General features: G+C 42.3%; 1 protein-coding gene across 4 annotated transcripts in view; it reads right to left on the reverse strand.

Annotated features, from left to right (window-relative positions):
• rap1aa (RAP1A, member of RAS oncogene family a) overlaps window positions 1–22,724 on the reverse strand; it is a 133,038-nt gene that overhangs the window by 12,942 nt on the left and 97,372 nt on the right. For all 4 annotated transcript variants that reach the window (XM_068007686.1, XM_068007685.1, XM_068007688.1 and 1 more), the window contains one exon: window positions 21,055–21,195. In XM_068007686.1, coding sequence (XP_067863787.1) covers window positions 21,055–21,195 — 141 coding nt within the window. The remainder of the gene's footprint in view (window positions 1–21,054; window positions 21,196–22,724) is intronic.

Consider the following 22,724-nt stretch of genomic DNA (forward strand, 5'->3'; position numbering starts at 1 on the left):
ATAACATGCAAGTGCCATGGAGTGGGAGGACACAGGGTGCCCGGAGATAGTGAGCCACACCATGACTGATCTCAGCGGCAGCTGGTCTGAGTCACCTCAGGCAACTCATACATTACCTAGCAACAGGTTAGGCAGTGGCATTGGCAGGAAACTTGTGAGCTAGTCACCTGCCCATCTCCAGGAAATGGAGGGAGACTCAATAAGAGAGGATAGTACAATAAGTACATCCATGCAGGAAAGCCAGCCTTGCAGCATTCCCATCTATCGGGGCACAGAGAGAGTTTTGAATCTTAACTAAGTTGGTCAATAGCAGCTTCACTGGCAAATTGGTCCCATTAGGACAATCACTGTAATCATAAAATGCTCACCCAAAATGGAACAATTACCACAATATTTAAGGACCAAGAAACTGATCCATTCTGCCTGCAGCTTTGATGTCAAATATTAATACTTGGCCACTGGAAATTATGACAACATTACAACAGTGACCACACACGGCAGATGTAGGAGGGGTTCTAAATGAATTTTTTGCATCTGTTTTCACTATGGAGAAGGACGATGTAGACATAGAAATACGGCAGGGGGACTGTGATATACTCGAACATATTAACATCGAGCGGGAGGAGGTATTGGCGGTTTTAGCAGGCCTAAAAATGGATAAATCCCCAGGCCCGGACGAAATGTATCCCAGGCTACTGTGTGAGGCAAAGGAGGAGATTGCGGGGGCTCTGACACATATATTCAGAACCTCTCTGGCCACAGGGGATGTGCCAGAGGACTGGAGAACCGCTAATGTAATACCATTATTCAAGAAGGGGAGCAGGGAAAAACCGGGGAACTACAGGCCAGTGAGCCTAACATCAGTGGTAGGAAAATTATTGGAAAAAATTCTGAAGGACATAATTAGTCTCCACTTGGAGAAGCAAGGATTAATCAGGGATAGTCAACATGGCTTTGTCAAGGGAAGATCATGTCTGACTAATTTGATTGAATTTTTTGAGGGGGTGACTAGGCGTGTGGATGAGGGTAACGCAGTGGATGTGGTATACATGGATTTCAGTAAGGCCTTCGATAAAGTCCCCCACAGGAGACTGGTCAAGAAGGTACGAGCCCATGGAATCCAGGGTGCCTTGGCACTTGGGATACAAAACTGGCTTAGTGGCAGAAGGCAGAGGGTGATGGTCGAAGGTTGTTTTTTGTGACTGGAAGCCTGTGGCCAGTGGGGTACCACAGGGATCGGTGCTGGGTCCCTTGCTGTTTGTGGTCTACATTAATGACTTGGATATGAATGTAAAAGGTATGATCAGTAAGTTCGCTGATGATACAAAAATTGGTAGGGTGGTAAATAGCGAGGAGGATAGCCTCAGTCTGCAGGACGATATAGATGGGTTGGTCAGATGGGCGGAACAGTGGCAAATGGAATTTAACCCGGAAAAGTGCGAGGTGATGCACTTTGGAGGGACTAACAAGGCAAGGGAATACACAATGAATGGGAGGACCCTAGGCAAGTCAGAGGGTCAGAGGGATCTTGGTGTGCAAGTTCACAGATCCCTGAAGGCGGCGGAACAGGTAGATAAGGTGGTAAAGAAGGCATATGGGATACTTGCCTTTATTAGCCGAGGCATAGAATATAAGAGCAAGGAGGTTATGATGGAGCTGTATAAAACACTGGTTAGGCCACAGCTGGAGTACTGTGTGCAGTTCTGGTCGCCACACTACAGGAAGGATGTGATCGCTTTGGAGAGGGTGCAGAGGAGATTCACCAGGATGTTACCAGGGCTGGAGCGCTTCAGCTATGAAGAGAGACTGGGAAGATTGGGTTTGTTTTCCTTGGAGCAGAGGAGGCTGAGGGGGGACATGATTGAGGTGTACAAAATTATGAGGGGCACAGATAGGATGGATACTAAGGAGCTTTTTCCCTTCGTTGAGGGTTCTATAACAAGGGGACATAGATTCAAGGTAAAAGGCGGGAGGTTTAGAGGGGATTTGAGAAAGAACTTTTTCACCCAGAGGGTGGTTGGAGTCTGGAACTCACTGCCTGAAAGGGTTGTGGAGGCAGGAACCCTCACAACATTCAAGAAGCATTTGGATGAGCACTTGAAATGCCATAGCATACAAGGCTACGGACCAAATGCTGGAATATGGGATTAGAGTAGACAGGGCTGATGGCCGGCGCGGACACGATGGGCCGAAGGGCCTCTATCCGTGCTGTATAACTCTATGACTCTATGACTTCAAAAATACTTAATTGGCTGTAAAGAGCTTTAGGACATCCTGAAAGGCACTATATAAATATAAGTCTTTCTTGAAGAACATACCCCATTGTCTCAAATCCCCTCAAGACCAACTGGATAGTGCAAACAATTGAGTCACCATCATAGGTGATGTGACCACTGTGCCCTCAATCTTTCGAGGTACCGTAAAACATTCCGTGGCCAAGATCACTTGCCCCCGATCCTTACCAGTGTGACTTTTGCTTCGGTGAAGTTGAGAAGTCAACTGACATCCGACATTTCTTAGTTATAAAGTTACGCATTAGGCAGAGTACAAAGGCTATACTTAAATCACATTGAGATTTTCTAAAACTGGTCTCAAGTCTGTTTAATTCTACACTATTTGGGCAGCATTGGAGGGAAAGGAGAGCACCAAGGAACTGTGATGCAGCCTAGCACAAATTCACAAAAAAAACTAGCGATATTAGTCTGCCTTTTGTATAAATTAGCAAAAGGATTTGAAGAAGCCAACCAGATTCAGAACACTTTTACATTACATAAAGCCCTGACCCACAACGTGACCACTGTGGTTTTGAAACCACGAAGAAACATTTTTGTTCCTATCAGAGATGCCTCATGCTTAACAATAAACATAAGCCAGACCAGGTAAGGACGGCAGGTTTCCTTTCCTAAAAAGGACATTAGTGAACCAGGTGGGTTTTTACAACAATCCAGTAGTTTCATAGTCACCATTATTGATACCAGCTTTTTATTCCAGATTTTTTTCTTTTTTTTTAAAAACTACTCTCAATCAGCAGCTAAGTGATGGAAGGTGTTGTCGACAGTGCTATCAAGCGGCACTCACCCTCCAATAACCTGCTCAGCGATGCTTAGTTTGGGTTCCGCCAGGATCACAACTCCAGACCTCATTACAGCCTTGGTCCAAATACAGACAAAAGAGCTGAATTCCAGAGGTGAGGTGAGAGTGACTGTCCATGACATCAAGGCAGCATTTGACCGAGTGTGGCATCAAGGAGCCCCAGTAAAATTGAAGTCAATGGGAATTAGGGGGAAAACTCTCCCGTGGCTGGAGTCATACCTAGCACAAGGAAGATGGTACTGGTTGTTGGAGGCCAATCGTCTCAGTCCCATGAATGAATTTTAAAAATTTGTAGGATATTAACGCCAAATATTAACTGGTGTAGTGAAGATATTAATGTGGGAAAGATGCTCATTTAGACAGGCAAGACAGGAAATTCAATTAATCGTACAGAGGCATTTTTGGCCTTCACTTGCACATCCCCAACTTTCATCACTCCACCCTGCCTTCAGTTGCCTAGGCCCTAAGCTCTGGAATTCCCTCGCTAGTCCTCTCCGCCTCTCTATCCTCCTTTAAGACGCTCCTTAAAACCTTTGACCAAGCTTTTGCTCACCTGTCCTAATATCTCATGTGGCTCGGTGTCAAATTTTGTTCGCTAACACTCAAGAAGCTTAAGAACATAAGAAATAGGAGCAGTAGACGACCACACAGCCCCTCAAGACTGCTCCGCTATTCAAGATGACCATGGCTGATCTTCGACCTCAACTCCACTTTCCTGTCCAATCCCCATATCTCTTGATTCTGCAAGAGTCCAAAAATCTCAGCCTTGAATAAATCCAACAACTGAGCATCCACAGCCCTCTGGGGTAGAGAATGCCAAATATTCACAACCCTGAGTGAAGAAATTCCTCCTCATCTCAATCATAAATGGCCGACCCCTTATCCTATGTCCCCTTGTTCTAGACTCTCCAGGCAGGGGAAACATCCTCAGTATCTGCCCTGTCAAGCCCTCTCAGAATCTCATGTTTCAATGAGATCACCTCTTGTTCTTTTAAACTCCAGAGAGTATAGGCCCATTCTACTCAATCTCTCCTCATAGGACAATCCTCTCATCCCAGGAATCAAATTAGTGAACCTTCGCTGCACCGCCTCCAAGGCAAGTATATCCTTCCTTTGATAAGGACACCAAAACTGTACACAGTACTCCAGGTGGGGTCTCAGCAAAGCCCTGCACAATTGTAGCAAGTCCTCCTTACTCTTGTACCCCCTTGCAATAAAGGCCAACATACCATTTGCCTTCCTAATTGCTTGCTGTACCTGCATGCTAACTTTGTGTTTCGTGTACAAGGACACCCAAATCCCTCTGAACACTAACATTTAATAATTTCTCACCATTTAAAAAAATATTCTGTTTTTCTATTCTTCCTGCAAGTGAATAATCTCACATTTCCGAACATTATACTCCACCTGCCACCTTCTTGCCCACTCACTTAACTTGTTGATATCCCTTTGCAGATTCTTTGCGTCCTCCTCACAGCTTACTTTCCCTTGGGACATTTTGCTACATTAAAGGCGCTATATAAATGCAATTTGTTGTTACTGCTCGTTTAAACGCTCGGTTTAAAACAAGCATAGAAAATAGGATGGCAAAGGTCTGCATTTGAGGAAAATAACTTAAAAACCCAAGAGTTCATTGGAAGAGTGCTGAGGCATTGAATAGTGAAATCAGTAAGATTCACAACAGGGTGTCCTAACCGTTTAGTATAAACATACTAAGGCCTCAATGGTGAAAGGCTACATAAACACTAAGACATTAAACAATCCTTGGTGGTTTTTGGAGAGTCAGCACAATAGGATGGTTTACGATCAGGAGATAAGAACATCGGTGCTTATGTACAGAACACAGGCGAATAGTATAAGAGATAGGGCATGCTCCCTCCCAAAAATGAGCGCTCTCAAGAGGGGACGGTCGGAATTCCATTGCCACGGGCAGTCCGCGAAGGCTAAGTCTGATCAACTTGGACAGATCAGGTTGTATTGATTGCTTGTCATTAATGTAATCTGCAGACAGACAGTTGTATTATAATATTGTTGAATGCATTGTTGAAGACAGCTGTAGTACAATGCTATGTTAAGTCAATCTATTAAACTTGCTACTTTATAACCACTTGGGCTAGAATCAATTGGAGGTTATGTTGAAGGATTAATAACCCCACAGTTGTGACAGTAAGGAGGAGAAATTTGCTAACGGGGAATCCGATCTGCAAACTGACTCCCCATCACCATGAAAACCAAAGTTTTAAGAGGGGCGGGCGTGGGGAGAGAAAGGGAATGGGATGAGTACAGATCCATTTCTAGAGTGTAAACACAGTCTCAATACCTGCAGCAAACCAGAGCACAACATGGTCTCCATCCCCTTTATGCAGTGTAAATGCATCCCCAAGTTGCAGCAGAAAAGCTATTTGGCATTACAATTATTGCAAAGGTTTGTATCCATTAAGCAGCAATTGTGTGCTAGACAAAGGCACATTAAACAGTGAAATCTTCCTGTATGCCCAGATATGGTGCTAGACTGTGGAGTCTTACTGTATTTGGAATAAATGATGAGAACAGTGTTGCTAGAATGTTATGAAGCATAGCTTCTGAATTGAAGATAAATAGTGCCTGCTTTAACCTCATCAGCACTACAGTATGACAGTAAAATTAAAATTTATAATATCTGGCACCTGAATTGTACATTAACTCCTTAACATTGCAAGTGGACTGAATATACAAAACTGGTATCTTTGACTCAGTTAAATACTCATACATTTAACAGCATCCATTGAAACGTCCATGTTATACCACTAACATTTAATCTAAGCCTTCCACATTCATTTCTTGATTGCTATAAATTTTGACCTCTCTTTTCTACTATGATGCAACACCAGTCAATCCACCTTAGCGAACTCACTTTCAACAAGCCTTTTATGGCAGTAAGTTTTTAATAAGACTAAAAAGTGGTCAACACATTGCATGATCTGGAATATGGCACTTAGTTTATAAAAGAGAATCGCCCTTACATGACTGTCGCAGCCACTGAGATTATTTGCAGTAAACTACAGGAATTAAGAGATACAACTGCTGTACTGTTAGCTTTGATGATGCTTTACTGGATAAAAATGGTTTAATAGCATTTACGGTCTTATTAGACTATGTATAATCAATTGTAAACAATTTTACAACACCAAGTTATAGTCCAACAAATTTATTTTAAATTCCACAAGCTTTCGGAGGCTTGTGGAATTTAAAATAAATTTGTTGGACTATAACTTGGTGTTGTAAAATTGTTTACAATTGTCAACCCCAGTCCATCACCGGCATCTCCACATCATGTATAATCAAGACAGAGCTACACTACCTCACTAATGTCACTATCAACATCTACCAAGTCAGGTGTGTTTCAGACTCCTAAAGGCTCTTTTTGAAGCTTAGGATATGCTAATGTCATGTCACTAAACACTGCCTCATGAAACCATACAATTATAATGTTGTGTCTTTTGCTATTACAGAGCTGTTGAAGTACCTGAACATTTTGGGCAGGGAAATGAACTGACACTGCTCTTGCTACTGGAGACAAGTGATCAAACTTTTTTTTAAAACTGCAGCTGCCATGGAAACAACAACCAACACAAGTTTGACACCTGTAAACTGCACTGAGGAAACTACACAATGCTCGCAAATTAAAAGTGCAGCTCACCCCGCAGGGCAGGTGATTACAATACTGAACTGTGAAAATTCTTCTCAAAAGCTTTCAGAGTCTGTCATTCCCTCCAGAAGAATGGAAACAGCGATATATCTTATCCACAATGAAAATGTTGCTGCTACACTCCACACTGTGGAACAGCACCCAATGGGAGTCGTTCCTCTATGTCAGGAGGTTGTGGGTTCAAATCACATTAGACTTGAACACATTATCTAGGCTCACACTCCAGTGCAGTGTTGGGTGAGTGCTGCATTGTAGGAAATGCTCATAGGACCATCATGCCAGAGGCTAACAGCATAACTTGATCCTCGCACTGAAACAAAATTTACCATTTTAGCACAGCCTACCATTTTTTAAAAATTCGTTCATGGGATGCGGGCATCGCTGGCGAGGCCAGCATTTATTGCCCATCTCTAATTGCCCTGGAGAAGGTGGCGGTGAGCCGCCTTCTTGAACTGCTGCAATCCGTGTGGTGAAGGTTCTCCCACAGTGCTGTTGGGAAGGGAGTTCCAGGATTTCGACCCAACGAAACAGCGATATATTTCCAAGTCGGGATGGTGTGTGACTTGGAGGGGAACGTGCAGGTGGTGTTGTTCCCATGTACCTGCTGCTCTTGTCCTTCTAGGTGGTAGAGATAGTGGGTTTGGGAGGTGCTGTCGAAGAAGCCTTGGTGAGTTGCTGCAGTGCATCCTGTGGATGGTACACACTGCAGCCACTGTGCGCCGGTGATGAAGGGAGTGAATGTTTAGGGTGGTGGATGGGATGCCAATCAAGCAGGCTGCTTTGTCCTGGATGGTGTCAAGCTTCGAGTGTTGTTGGAGCTGCACTCATCCAGGCAAGTGGAGAGTATTCATCACACTCCTAACTTATGCCTTGTAGATGGTGGAAAGGCTTTGGGGAGTCAGGAGGTGAGTCACTCGCCGCAGAATACCCAGCCTCTGACCTGCTCTTGGAGCCACAGTATTTATATGGCTGGTCCAGTTAAGTTTCTGGTCAATGGTGACCCCCAGGATGTTGATGGTGGGGGATTCGGCGATGGTAATGCTGTTGAATGTCAAGGGAAGGTGGTTTGACACTCTCTTGTTGGAGATGGTCATTGCCTTGCACTTGTCTGGCACGAATATTACTTGCCACTTATGAGCCCAAGCCTGGATGTTGTCCAGGTCTTGCTGCATGCAGGCTTGGACTGCTTCATTATCTGAGAGGTTGCGAATGGAACTGAACACTGTGCAATCAGCGAACATCCCTATTTCTGACCTTATGATGGAGGAAAGGTCATTGATGAAGCAGCTGAAGATGGTAGGGCCTAGGACACTGCCCTGAGGAACTCCTACAGCAATGTCCCGGGGCTGAGATGATTGGCCTCCAACAACCATTTACAACTATCATTTAGAACATCAAGCAAAATAGCATTCAAACTTACAATTTAATTTGAAACAGAACTTGTACAGGAGGTTCCGAGGGAGGAACAAATGAACGGTGTGAGGGAAAGCTTGCGAGAAGGATGTAACATTGAAGAAATGTTAAGTGGTACAGAACATGCAGTGGCACTAACAGGTATATTGGAGGAGGCATGCAGAGCAAGTACATCTGCCTTACAAATCATACAGCATATAAGGAAACCATTTAGCCAATCGTGCCTGTGCCAGGTCTTTGAAAGAGCTATCCAATTAGTCCCACTCTCCTGCTCTTTCCACGTAACCCTGCTAATTTTTCCTTTAAGTATTTTTTGCACTTCCCTTTTGAAAGTTACAATTGAATCTGCTCCCTCCACCCTTTCATGCATTGCATTCCAGATCATAACTTGCTGCATAATAAAATTTCTCTAATCTTCCCCCTGGATTTTTTGCTAATTATCTTGTGTCCTCTGATTACCGACCCTCCTGCCAGTGGAAACAGTTTTTCCCTATTTACTCTATCAAAACACCTCATATTTTGAATTTAAATCTCCCCTTAAACTTCTTTGCTTGATGAACAATCCCAGCTTCTCTAGTCTCTCAATAACTGAATTCCCTCATCCTTGGTACCATTCTGGTAAATCTCCTCTGCACCCTCTCCAAGGCCTTGACATCCTTTCTAAAGTGTGTTGCCCAGAGTTGGACACAATACTCTGGCTGGGTGACAGTTTCACCCTAGCATCCAAAGAAAAAAGTGGAGATCTAATACTTTAGGTCAACTATTGCTTCACAAAGCAAGAGCAGGTAGTAAAAAGTTGTAAGTAGTTAGTGCCCATGGCATAGAATGAGTTAGAGGTCAACCATGTGAGGGAGCAGAGCAAACACATCATGTGAGGGAGCAGAGCAAACACCAGGCTAAAGCACCACAGGTTAATGACCATCTAATATCATCAGTTCAGCTCCCTTGCACTGCAACTCCAAGCCAGATCTTTGACGACATTAGCACCCTGTAGTTTTGAAACAGTTAAGAATAGGTTGAATCAGTTAGAGAATTATGGTTAACAACTTGATGGTGAGCGATCCACAGTATTTTGATTGCTTACACAAACTGTGGCAGTAGAGTGCATCTGCCTGTGGTAATGAAGGTTTAAGGGGGCAGGTGGTAGAGGGAATGGAGTTATTTTTTCTGCCCACAATAATGCTGGCAATCAATGAAATAAAAAACAGAAACAGAGCTCATACAACCAGCCCACAAATGGCAGATGTTCACACAGTGGAGTATCAGCAACAAAGCATTACACAGTCACAGAAGACCCGAGCCCACAGCAGTTCCCCCTCCAGGGCAATTTCCGACAAAGTATTAAAATGAGAACCATTTCCCCATGGACACCCATCTCAAATGCTCTTCCTGCAGATTTGTCTGGAATAAACATGGAGTTTTGGTATGAGGTTTTCATTAAAATTTTACTAGAACAAAAATGCAATTGCTAGAGAAATTGAGAGACTGGGCAGAGGACACAGCCATGCAATTAAAATTTCAAATACAGCTCAATTTTACTTTTAGAATCTAATTTAAACATCACCTAAAAGTTACAAGGGACTTCCCGTTTTTCCACTTGAACAGCCTTGCTGAATAAGAATGCGAATTGAATAGATTTTAAAACGGCATCGCTGAGATTCAATCCATTATATCAGCGAGAACAGGCAATCCACTCTTCTTGCCGCACAAGCATTTTTTGAACAAAAACGAGCTTCTTGTAATCACGGTCTCTGGGTGAACGTGAGGTTTATATTTCATAGGGCAAGACCAAAACTGGGAAAGCGGAAAGGAGAGAACAGTACAAGTTTCTTATTGTGCCAGCTTCTAAATCAATTGTGCGTGCAACATGAAGGCATGTGCTCGATTAGCATTAGCAATGCTACACAGAAACAATGCGAAGGACTCATGGATTCTTTAGATTCTCGTAAGTTTGCTCACGAGCAAATCCAACATGCCTCCCTCCATTTCACACAACTTGCAATGTCCCAGTTTTATCTTTTACAAATACATTGATGGGAAATCTAGGACATTAAGTGTCAGAGGCACGCAGCTAGACACTCACTCTTGTTCAGGGGGATACAGCATCACAATCACCCCTTTTTGTTACATGGTCCTTGCATGGGGTGGGGGTGGGGAACTGGAGGACAGAGAAAGCAACAAAAAAAGATTGAAGGTGAATCATTCAGGAAGGATTCACCATTAGTTTTTTTTAAATAAAGGGGGGTATTTAAGAAGCCATATAAGAACATAAGAAATAGGAGCAGGAGTAGGCCAATCGGCCCCTCGAGCCTGCTCCGCCATTCAATAAGATCATGGCTGATCTGATCCTAACCTCAAATCTAAATTAATGTCCAATTTCCTGCCCGCTCCCCGTAACCCCTAATTCCCTTTACTTCTAGGAAACTGTCTATTTCTGTTTTAAATTTATTTAATGATGTAGCTTCCACAGCTTCCTGGAGCAGCAAATTCCACAGACCTACTACCCTCTGAGTGAAGAAGTTTCTCCTCATCTCAGTTTTGAAAGAGCAGCCCCTTATTCTAAGATTATGCCCCCTAGTTCTAGTTTCACCCATCCTTGGGAACATCCTTACCGCATCCACCCGATCAAGCCCCTTCACAATCTTATATGTTTCAATAAGATCGCCTCTCATTCTTCTGAACTCCAATGAGTAGAGTCCCAATCTACTCAACCTCTCCTCATATGTCCGCCCCCTCATCCCCGGGGTTAACCGAGTGAACCTTCTTTGTACTGCCTCGAGAGCAAGTATGTCTTTTCTCAAGTATGGACACCAAAACTGTATGCGGTATTCCAGGTGCGGTCTCACCAATACCTTATATAACTGCAGCAATACCTCCCTGTTTTTATACTCTATCCCCCCAGCAATAAAAGCCAACATTCCGTTGGCCTTCTTGATCACCTGCTGCACCTGCATACTAACTTTTTGATTTTCTTGCACTATGTCCCCCAGATCCCTTTGTACTGCAGTACTTTCCAGTTTCACGCCATTAAGATAATAACTTGCTCTCTGATTTTTCCTGCCAAATGATAAATGCAATCCACTGGAGCCAAATATTCCTCCCATTTTTCCCCCACCTCCCCACAAAGTATATACAAAACCTTTCATGGGTCACTTCTGTGGAGCAAGAACCAATCAGCTGGTAATTTAAGTGAGGATTTGTGCAGTCAGCGCCACGGATTTTCTGGACTGTGGCTTTTAGCAACATAAAGGAAATGTTGCAGGTTATTCATACCAGAAATAAAGCGTTCTGCAGTAAACAGTTTTGCTTAGCAACAGATTGCATAAAAATTAACATTTCTAAAAGACAGTTTACCATAACCAGCTTTTTTTTGTTTTTGCTAGAGCGGGAGTCTGATTCAGACAGACAATTCCTCAGGGCAGCAATCTAATTCTGTCTAATCCAGCTACACCACAGGTACCTTTGCTCCCATGCACTTCCTCCCCCTCGATGAGCACATCAAGACGGATGGTCCTGCCTGGGGACTGCTAAGGCGTTTGCTTTCTGGGTGATTCACCAGAAAATAATTGAGATGCGCATACAGACTGCAAGACCATTTGATTACAAGCTGGCAATAGTCACAGCACCTGTCTGCCATTCAACACTTCTGCCCAATACTTCGGTAACACAGCTCACGGTCACATGCCAAATCACGGATCGAGGCTGCCACCCAACCATCCCCAGAACTGTTACTTTGCTCAGTAAATTGAGCAAATTTGAAAAGCACTTAATCACATCTTTATAAAATCACGTGGAACCATTAAGATGTCAGGAGAGTGTTAGTACAGTGTTTAATAAGATTGGCAAGTTTTTGATTTTTAGTAGGTTTTTTGGGGGCATTCAAGAGATGTTCTAGTTTCCCCATCAACTTGCTGCAACAAAAATATTTTAATAAAATTAACAAAGATGGCATTTTTGCAATTTGAGGAAAATTCCTCTAGTGAATATATATGAATTTACTTCTTAAATGCCAACCCTAAACATCACTGATGAATCTTTCCTGAACACTACCAATTGAAATTTTCTTGTTTTCTCCTGTGCTTTGACGGCTCCACTTAGTCTTTCGTACTTGGCTTGTCGCCTTCAACTCATGTATCTCCCACATCTCCTCCATTACTAAAGCTGCCTCCAAGAAGCTTGTTCCCACTTTCAGCACAAAACACTTATTTTCCCATCAAGGACTCTTAACTCTATAAAGCCCAAGTCTACTCAAGGCTGGACTAGTACGCCCATATGTGGAAAGGCTACTCTAGAACCTTTCATAAACTAATACAAGAAAACTCATCTGATGGGTAATCCATCTTTTAAATATAGCCTCCAACTCACTCACTCCTTTAGTCTCAATTTTGCTATGGTATTCCTCTGAACTTGAGCCTTCTAATAATAATGTTCTTCCTGGAAGGAGGGAAGGGAAGGGAGGAAGAAAAAAGAGAAATTTTTAATTCTGAAAGCCAGGAGGCAACTTGAAGACTTGACACAAGATATGTTCCAATGCAGGAGGCAGAACCAGAGGGATTTCAGTGTGGTGCATGCAGATGAGAATTGGTCAGGAGCAGATCCCGATACCCCAGTACTTTTAGAAGTTTAGTACCAGCCAGGACCTCTGCAACAAAGTTTGGAGTTTGGTTCTTTTTAAGATTTCAACTGGGTTGTTGGGTGGGGGGGGGGGGGTAAGAAAGAGAGAACAGGCAGAGAAGTTTTTTGCATTTGAAGAAATATACCCCTTTAAATTATGAAAAAAATCATCCTTCACATTTCACTAGTTAAATGGGCTTTAAGTCAGCATTAAAGGCACGTGATTTGTTTAAAGCTGCATCTGTCGAGCAAGGCAAATTGGCTTCCTAAGATTCTCTGCAGAAAGTTAATGAGGCTGAAGGAAAACACACCAACATATCTGAATATAAAGTAGAGAACCGATTGTGACAGAAAAATGGCTGCTATTTGAACGTCAACAGCTCATACATTACAAAGAAACCCAAAGCAGCAAATGTCGACAAAGTGCCTCGGCCAGATGGGACACACCCTAGAAACGTCAACAAAATAAAAACACATAAAAGAGGCTCTGGTGAGAGCTGCACTACAGAATAATGAATGCTATCCCACTATTTAAAATAAAAGGAATGACACCTGGAAATTATAGTTCAGTTAAGCCTAAAACGTTTAATGAAAAATCACATGGGATGCTGTTTACACTCCTCTACAGATCATAGGCCCGAAGGAGCAGTCAGCATCAAAAGAAGCAATAGATCATGTACCTCACTAAACTGCTGGAATTCTATTGAGGTGATAACCTGCAGATGGGGGCTATCCAGCGAATATAATTTACTCGGATCTTCAAGAGGGCACTTCATAAGGTTCCACACACAAGATTTCTAAAGAAAGTTAAACTCATGGAACTGAATAGCAAATTGGCTCAAGGACTGAAAACTGCCGTGGCAACATGTAGAAGGCGGTGGTGGTGGTGTACGGAAATGGTTGTGGTGGGGGGAGGAGGCAGTGAGCAGCATAGTTCCAGGGAGATCGGTTGTGAGTCTTTTCACCAATCACAATACTGAAAATACTGGGGGAACACCCCTTGTACATAAAATTTGTTGTTCCCAAGTTATGTGATCAGGTGACAACAATATAAACAGCATTTAAGAACAGATGGACCGATTAAGCATAGTAAGAACCGAGGATAAAGCAAAGTAATGCATAGGGGCAGGAAACAGCAGACACATGTACATGATGAAAGGATGCCCTTTTGCAAGGCTGGATGTGCCTGCTATGACAACTTTGAGGTACTATGAACACTTCCTGCACACAACGGGGACAGGAAATCTTGAGTTAAACTCTGCTGAAAACCTGTAGCTTTTCAGTTTTCAGATACAGAAGACCCCATGTTGAGCAATATAAAAAAAAGCTACATTGCTTGCATAGAACAATCCTTTGAGACACTGCCAATTAACAAACTCCCAGTACATTAATTTGTATCTGAATGTGCTCTGTGCTTGTCACTTATCTGGAATTAGCTGACAAAATTAGTGAACAATTCACATTCACTGTTAAGTTTATATCTTAAGCACAGATTCTACACATACAGCATGCTGTAAGTGTTAAATGACCAAAACAGAAGTATTTCAAGTACGCAAGTTAGAAGGTACAATGCGATATTAAATACTCAGTCTCCCATAATTTCAAGATCAAAATATGCTGAATGATCAGCACAATACAAACCAAGCTTAATAAAGAAACACATTGTAAACCCCAGTGCAAGGTCAACTCCAGGTCAATATTTGGGCCTTTGAAAACTAAGATAGTTGCAACAAACTTAACTGTAAAGTGAATTACTTTTTCCTTCCCCCCTCCCCCAAGAACAGAGGAGCACACATGCATAAAGAGTGAAGGAGCTGCACACTATTTCCCCTCAACCTATTCAGCAGCAGAATTGGCAAAGAGAACTAGCATTCTGCCCACCCGGGGCTGCTGAATTAAGTGTACCCACACTAGGACCTTTACTGAAAGAGAACATTAGAAGGGTCACCATTCACTTCATCTTACTGCGACGTGGGCTGTTAACATGGCAAAGAAACACTAGAACGAATCTTATGAATCTTCAAAAGGCTTTCACGGACAATTCTAAAAAAAATATTTTGGGAGGCTACAACCCTGATCTCCAGACACTAGATACACTTCTCTGGTCAAGCTGCCTGAGCAACATACAACAGTGAAGGCAAGAGGGAAACAAAGATTGGTCGTGCAATTTTCCCTCTCCACTGGGAGAACTGGCACTTAGTTGGTATAGTACTATGCCTGGACGTTACATTATAATTAAAGGACAAATATCTGGGATTACAAATACTTTGAAAAAGTGAAATCAGTTTAAAATTACAATCATTGGTTCAACTGCAGTACAGAAACGACATTGCATTCAGGTGCAAGATTAGATTATTTCCCCGGACAACTGAAAAAGTACGAGAATAAGTTGAACAATTACAAGTCAAAAGAACCAGTCCGGCAGCCCATGTTCGAGTTCTCCCACCCCCAGGCATGTGGTAATCCACCTCAGACAGCAACATTTCACGTGGGCATCACAGACTGACGTCATGACGGTTTGGGTTAGGCTCAATGGACCAGCCGGTCTTTTCCCGTACGTCTTTTCATACATTTGTGCGTCTGTTCTATTATTTCACCCCACATTCATTCTCTGTGGGAAACCCATACTGCATAAGCTGGCTAAAGACAGGCTAAGACTATAAACTTGAAAATATCCATAAAAAGACAACCGTATTTCAATTCATGGAGAATCAAAGCCACAGTAGAGCTTGAAAGAGCATCTGACTTAGGTACAATGGAAGAACTGGAAATCAAGTTACTCACAGTTCAGAATTCGGTTTAAAGAGTTAAACTACTAGCCCCAGTTAGAGTGGGCATTCGTCTCCTCTCTCTGGGCTAGATCTAAATAGACTGCAAACAGACGATGAATGCAAGCCTATTCCCCCCCCCCCGCCCCCCCGCACGAACCAAATGTAGATTTTTAAACCACAAGGATCTGGTCTTCAATCTGTACTATACATAACTCAACCCGCTCAGCTGGCTGTCATACTAATAGTTCAACTTCTCAAGGGTTGCGCCAAAGCATCGAAGAAGCAGCTTAACGGGGCTGTTCCATTTCACACAAAACTTGGATTTTTTGCAGCTACTTTTGAAGGAGATTCATTGCAAGGAACAAAATGTCTTCATGCACAGACATCTTTCAAAAATAGACCGTCAATTCTGACCACTCTTCACAGCAATGGTGCAATGAGATAAGCCAATCTGTTTATATTATATTCTGATAAAAACAGAAACTCTGGATACCACACCCACCATAACCCTGCATATTAACAGCTTTCAAACTATTCACATCCATTTATAACATTTTTCTTGTAGATTAAAGTTAAATTACAAACTTTAGCAAAATTTTACAAAAGCAGCCAAGAGACTTCCCTATTTGTATGCAACTCATTTAAAAAAAGTACAAAGTTACCAGCTTTTTTTGTCTGAACAGCAAAGAAAAAGGACCTTGAAAGAGATGAGATTTAGTAATGAGAATGGAATTTGACTGAGAAATGAAAAGAAATGCACACCAATACTAAAAATGCCAATGTAATTACAAAACGCACATTATACATTTAAATAAGGTGAGAGTCAGGATGATTAAAGTGCCAAAATGTTGAGCAAAGCTTTCCAAGTGCGAGACACTAGTTGCAATGGTAAATAAAGCATTATATTTCACAAATAGATTCACAGAATTTATCAAGATGTGGAGATGCCGGTGATGGACTGGGGTTGACAATTGTAAACAATTTTACAACACCAAGTTATAGTCCAGCAATTTTATTTTAAATTCACAAGCTTTCGGAGGCTTCCTCCTTCCTCAGGTAAATTTACCTGAGGAAGGAGGAAGCCTCCGAAAGCTTGTGAATTTAAAATAAAATTGCTGGACTATAACTTGGTGTTGTAAAATTGTTTACAAGAATTTATCAAGGGAGTGGCAGATGCTGTACTATGAATTAGTGAGATTAGGTAGGCATAAAACAGTATACAGTTGGGAGTAAAACTACAAAGTAAAAGGGGAGGGAAACAGCATTTGGAATTGTGGGTTTTTGAACTACGAAGGTGGACTGTAGAGTTAGTTCTCAAGGAGAAGATTGGGGAAGTCTGATCCAATTTGAGTCACCCCCTTCTCCAAGGCAGAAACCCATGTTGGGGCAGGGTTCCACTGGCAGCCCTCCAGCCACTCGATCAAGTGATCATTCATGTATGAACCAAGGCAACTAGCATTCGCAGACTACTGGACTGTAGGGCGTATGACAATCAAGTCTGATCCTGAACTCACCCAAAGTCCAGACACATGCGCTTTCCAGCAGCAGTCATTAGGGCAGTAAAATCATTTGCTGATTTCATTCTCTACCTCCTCCTGCTCTCTCCTCCCTCCCCACCAACCCCCGTAAAAGTCCTGGGTGACAAAGATCAGCTGTGGTTTTTCACCCCTGCCCAGCAGAGATTTACTAACTCAATGCAAACCAAGATAATCTATGCTTTTAGAACAAAGTTAAAAGATAAGCTGGACATACAAGTATTTTGCTGGAAACCAGGACATAGGAACAAGACAAGCTAAACTTAACAGGGTAGGACAGTCTTGGAGAGTAGGGGTACTTTTTGATCATTCTTTTTACAGTGTATTAACCTTGCTAAGTTTGGATCACCAAAGAAAAACTAAATTTCTTACTGGCATGGAAACCCTCGAGAGCCAGCTCTTCCTCCCTGATGGGAGGTGTCCCTATGCATCATAGTAAATCAGCAAAGAGCAGAGTGGGGAGAAACATTCCAAAGCCGCCTGACCCCACAAAATCAGGCCATTGCAAAATCTGCAATCCCAGCTGGTAATTCGGTTTCTTGGGGTCAGACGATTCCAACGGAGCTTTCAGATTAGTCTCAAACTGCATCCCACAAATTCAAATCGGAGGGTATGACACGATAGCTATTACTGAGACATGGCTGCAGGATAGTCAGGATTGGGAACTAAGTATACCAGGTTATAAGGTCTACAGGAGAGATAGGGAAAATGGAAGAGGGGGAGCAGTAACCTTAGTGATTAAAGATGAAATCACTTCAATGATAAAAGGAGAATATAACAAGGAGGTAAGCAGCCAACATAGACCTAATGGGTTGAATTGAGAAATAGGAAAGGGTCTAAGACTATAGTGGGAGTTGTGTATAGGACCCCTGGCAGCAGCTCTGAAGTGCTAGATTATATAAATGCAGAGATTAGACAAGCATGTAACAAAGGCACAGTGGTCTTAAACCTTCACATAAATTGGGAAAAGCAGACTAGCAACTGTCAGAAAGGTAGTGAATTTCTTGTGTATCTGGGATAGTTTTCTACAACAGTATGTCCTAGAGGCAATAAGGGGGCAAGCCATAGTAGATTTAGTAATGAGTAATTAATCAGATTTAGTTAACAGCTTAACTGTGTGTGAACATCTATCCAATAGCGATCATAGCATGATCGAGTTCAAGGTAGTGTTTGAAAGGGGAAAAAAAGTGAATCAGCAGCTAAGATTCTAGATTTGGGTAAGGCTGACTTCAATGGGATGAGACAGAGACTGTCCACAGTAAACTGGGCAATCTGTTAATGGGTCAAATGACTTTATACCAGAGGGGCAAGAATGCTACTTGCCAAAAAAAAGCCATGGATAACTAAAGAGGTAAGGGACAGTATAAGACATAAGGAAAGGGCATAGAAAAGGCAAAAAATGGCACAGATCCTGGCAAATGGGAAAGATACAAAGAGTCACAAAACAGATAGTAAGAACTACAAAAAGAGTATGAAAAGAAACGTGTAAGGGATATCAAAACCAATACGAAGAACTTTTATAGTTATATTAGGAAAAAGAGGGCGGTCAGGAGCAGTGTTGGCCCCTTAAAAACTGAAAGTGGGGATATTGTCATTGGCAATGGGCGGACATGTTGAATAATTACTTTGCGTCAGTATTTACAGTAGAAAAAAGGATAGCATGCCCGAAATCCCAAGAAAACTAATATTGAATCAGGGACAGGGACTCAATAAAATTAACATAAGTAAAACAAAAATAATGAAGAAAATAATAGCACTGAAGAGTGACAAATCCCCTGGACCAGATGGTTTCCATCCCAGGGTTTTAAAAGGAAGTAGGTGAGCACATTGCAGATGCCCTAACTATAATCTTTCGAAGTTCTCTCGATTCAGGAACTGTCCCTCTGGATTGGAAAATTGCACATGTCACTCTGCTTTTTAAGAAAGGAGAGAGAGGGAAACCAGGGAATTATAGACCAGTTAGCCTAACATCTGTTGTGGGGAAAATGCTGGAGTCTATAATTAAGGATAGGGTGACTGAACACCTCGAAAATTTTCAGTTAATCAGAGAGCCAGCATGGATTTGTGAAAGGTGGGTCGTGCCGGACAAACCTGATTGAATTTTTTGAAGAGGTGACTAAAGTAGTGGACAGGGGAATGTCAATGGATGTTATTTATATCAAAGGCCTTCTGGAAGTCCATGAGGTTCCACATAAGAGACTGTTAGCTAAGATAGAAGCCCATGGAATCGAGGGAAAAGTACAGACATGGTTAGGAAGTTGGCTGAGTGAAAGGAGACGAGAGTAGGGATAATGGGTAGGTACTCACATTGGCAGGATGTGACTAGTGGAATCCCACAGGGATCTGTCTTGGGGCCTCAATTATTCACAATATTTATTAACGACTTAGATGAAGGCATAGAAAGTCTCATATCTAAGTTTGCCGATGACACAAAGATTGGTGGCATTGTAAGCAGTGTAGATGAAAACATAAAATTACAAAGGGATATTGATAGATTAGGTGAATGGGCAAAACTGTGGCAAATGTGAGGTCATCCACTTAGAACCAAAAAAGATAGAACAGTGTACTTTCCAAATGGTAAAGAGTTAAAAACGGTGGATGTCCAAAGGGACTTCGGGGTTCAGGTACATAGATCATTGAAGTGCAGAAAATAATCAATAAGGCTAATGGAATGCTGGCCTTTATATCTAGAGGACTAGAGCACAAGGGGGCATAAGTTGTGCTGCAGCTAGACCGCACCTGAAGTACTGTAAGCAGTTCTGAGCACCACACCTTCAGAAGGACATATTGGCCTTGGAGGGAGTGCAGCATAGGTTTACTAGAATGATACCCAGACTTCAAGGGTTAAGTTACGAGGCGACATTACACAAATTGGGGTCGTATTCTCTAGAGTTTAGAAGGTTAAGGGGTTATCTGATCGACTTTTAAGATAATAAGGGTGGAGAGAGAGAAACTACTTCCGCTGATTGAGGATTCTAGGACCAGGGGGCAGAGTCTAAAAATTAGAGCCAAAAACTTTCAGGAGTGAGATTAGAAAACACTTCTACACACAAAGGGTGGTAGAAGTTTGGAACTCTCTTCCGCAAACGGCAATTGATGCTAGCTCAATTGCTAATTTTAAATTAGAGATAGATAGCTTTTTGCCAACCAAAGGTTTTAAAGGGATATGGGCCAAAGGCAGGTATATGGAGTTAGATCACAGATCAGCCATGATCTTATCAAATGGCAGAGCAGGCTAGAGGGGCTGAACGGCCTACTCCTGTTCCTATGTTCCACACTATTTATCACACAGCCATTCCAAGATAACTGTCACTAGAACAGTTTAGCAGTGAGGGTCTCTTATGCAAGTGACATTCAAAAAAAAACTTTGAAAACAAAACAGACTAACATTCCCTTCTATAAAATGGGGACTGCTTCCCTAGACTCTGCTTCCCCTTTAAGGATTAGCTTCATCCCAAGTAGCTGATTTGTGCAATTGTCTAGCAACTAGTACAATGGATTCTGGCTCAGCTGTAGCATTCTAAAGTGAATTGGATCACTCGGCAACAATTGGAAGGAGCTATGGATTTAGAATGGTAAAGATGAAATGGTTAGACTGGCTCCAGAAATGACATGGGTGGCCTGAGCACTGTTCGCACACCTACATGCTCAGAGGATTCGGAACAATGAGGAAACCAAATTACCAGTAGAAAGTCACACTTAGCTTCACCAATCATTTTGTTTAAACTCTGCATATTAAATCAGCATCCTACATTTTAGGTTAACTCCTCTTCAATTCCCAACTGCTTAAAAAGTCAAAACAAATTCTATAGGTTTAAAAAGTCTTTTAAAAAAAAGATACCTGATGGTCAGAAACTTGAGAAAAAGTATTACAATCCTACTTAGTTTGCCCTGAAATTCTTCTGCAGTCAAGAGGAAAAATTAAAATAAAGTTACTTACATCTTCAGTGTCCTTGACCCGTAGGATCTGTTCTCTCAGGTCCTGTAAGTCATTAAACGTTGACTGTGCGGTTATAGAATATACTAGTGCAAACCCCTGGCCGTTCTTCATATACAGATCTCTCATTGCTGTGAATTGCTCCTGTAATAGACAACGGAGGACAGAAATTTAATGCTTGATCAGCTGCAGGCACTAAGTCGGCATTTCAGTCGTATACACCTTATAAATCTCATTTGTCGAGAGCAAAGCAAAACCTACATAGTAAAAGGAGTCAATGGATATGGAACATTTGGAATGTACTTAATTTGTTTCCCTCATGGCTTCAGTTGTTGCATATTCTCACACTGGTTGTAACCATATTACCAGCTGATAGTCCTATATGGCAGGAGGGTTTTATGGGCTCTCACAATCCAGGAGGGGTTGGGGGCGAAAAAACAGGTGAAACACCCACACCCGCCGGACACTAGCATCCCGCTGGACGTCAAGCCAGAATTCAGAAGCAGGGAATCTCCGCTCACCCTGGGACTGTGTGGAGTGGGGTTCGAACCCTGCACCTCCCGACTCAGACAGGACGGCTATCACTGGGCCAAAGGTTTACTCCACGACTTCAGTAAAATAGATTAACACCTCTTTGGATGGCACGTGGCTAGAGGAAATTTTGGACGGGAACGTACTTGATTTGTTCTACTTCACCCTTCTCGGGGTCACAAGTTAGCTGCATACATCTTAAACTTTCACAGCACACGTTTGCAGCCTTGGTTCTTTCTCACGTAGCGAGGTCTCAGCCATGCTATCATGTGAGGTCTCTCCACCACTCCTTCCACCCCCTTCCAGACATACAGGGCATTGAACAAAGGGCCACCCACTCATTCAGCTGGGAATGATTTCTGACACAGGAAGAAAATACTTACAAAAAGCTCAACTTTAAGCTTTATACTAATGCAGTGCTTGAAAATTAGACAAACATTAAGTCAAATTTAATGCATCACAATACTATGCTATGGCAGTCCAGCCATTTTGAGCCACGGCGGGCGACAGCAATAGTTCCTGAACAGACATAAGCAGACATCCAGTTACGTCAAACAAAAAGCAATATCTACTGCTACACGAAAAGCATGACTACAGTGTGGCTAATAAACAGCTTCGTGTAGCTAATGGATTTAATGAGAACCTAGAAAAAGGTATACCATTATAGATGGAGTGGAGGAAATGCACTTATTTGGTTAAAAACTTTAGGCCTGAGTAGCTTTTAAATGTGAAGAAAATAGATTCAAAATGCAGCAACTGTTCAAACAGGGCTTGTAAGTTGAAGATTACAAAGTTTAAGAGAAAACATTAGAGTTTTGAAAAAATAAATCAAAAAATTGGAATGCTGCAGTGCCTGGTTTAACAGCAGAGGGAGCACCAGAGCTCAAAGTCTCCTGGTCATAACCCCACAGTGCTGGGCACACCTTGTGAAGTATCAGCACTGCAGTATTCTGCTAACTTCAGGTCTTGGGCCAATGTGTTCACCAAGACTACATAGTTGAGCTCTGAACTAGCCATGAACCAGATCAGAAGTTGGGGCACGTGAGTCATTCAACTGCTGGGCTGTAACTTCAGGTTGGGTCCTGCTCGTCAATGAAACTATCATACACGGGCTGCACAAAGCTCAGAATAAAACACGCTAC

This window comes from Heptranchias perlo, chromosome 27, assembly GCF_035084215.1.
Source record: "Heptranchias perlo isolate sHepPer1 chromosome 27, sHepPer1.hap1, whole genome shotgun sequence".
Taxonomy (NCBI): Eukaryota; Metazoa; Chordata; class Chondrichthyes; order Hexanchiformes; family Hexanchidae; genus Heptranchias; species Heptranchias perlo.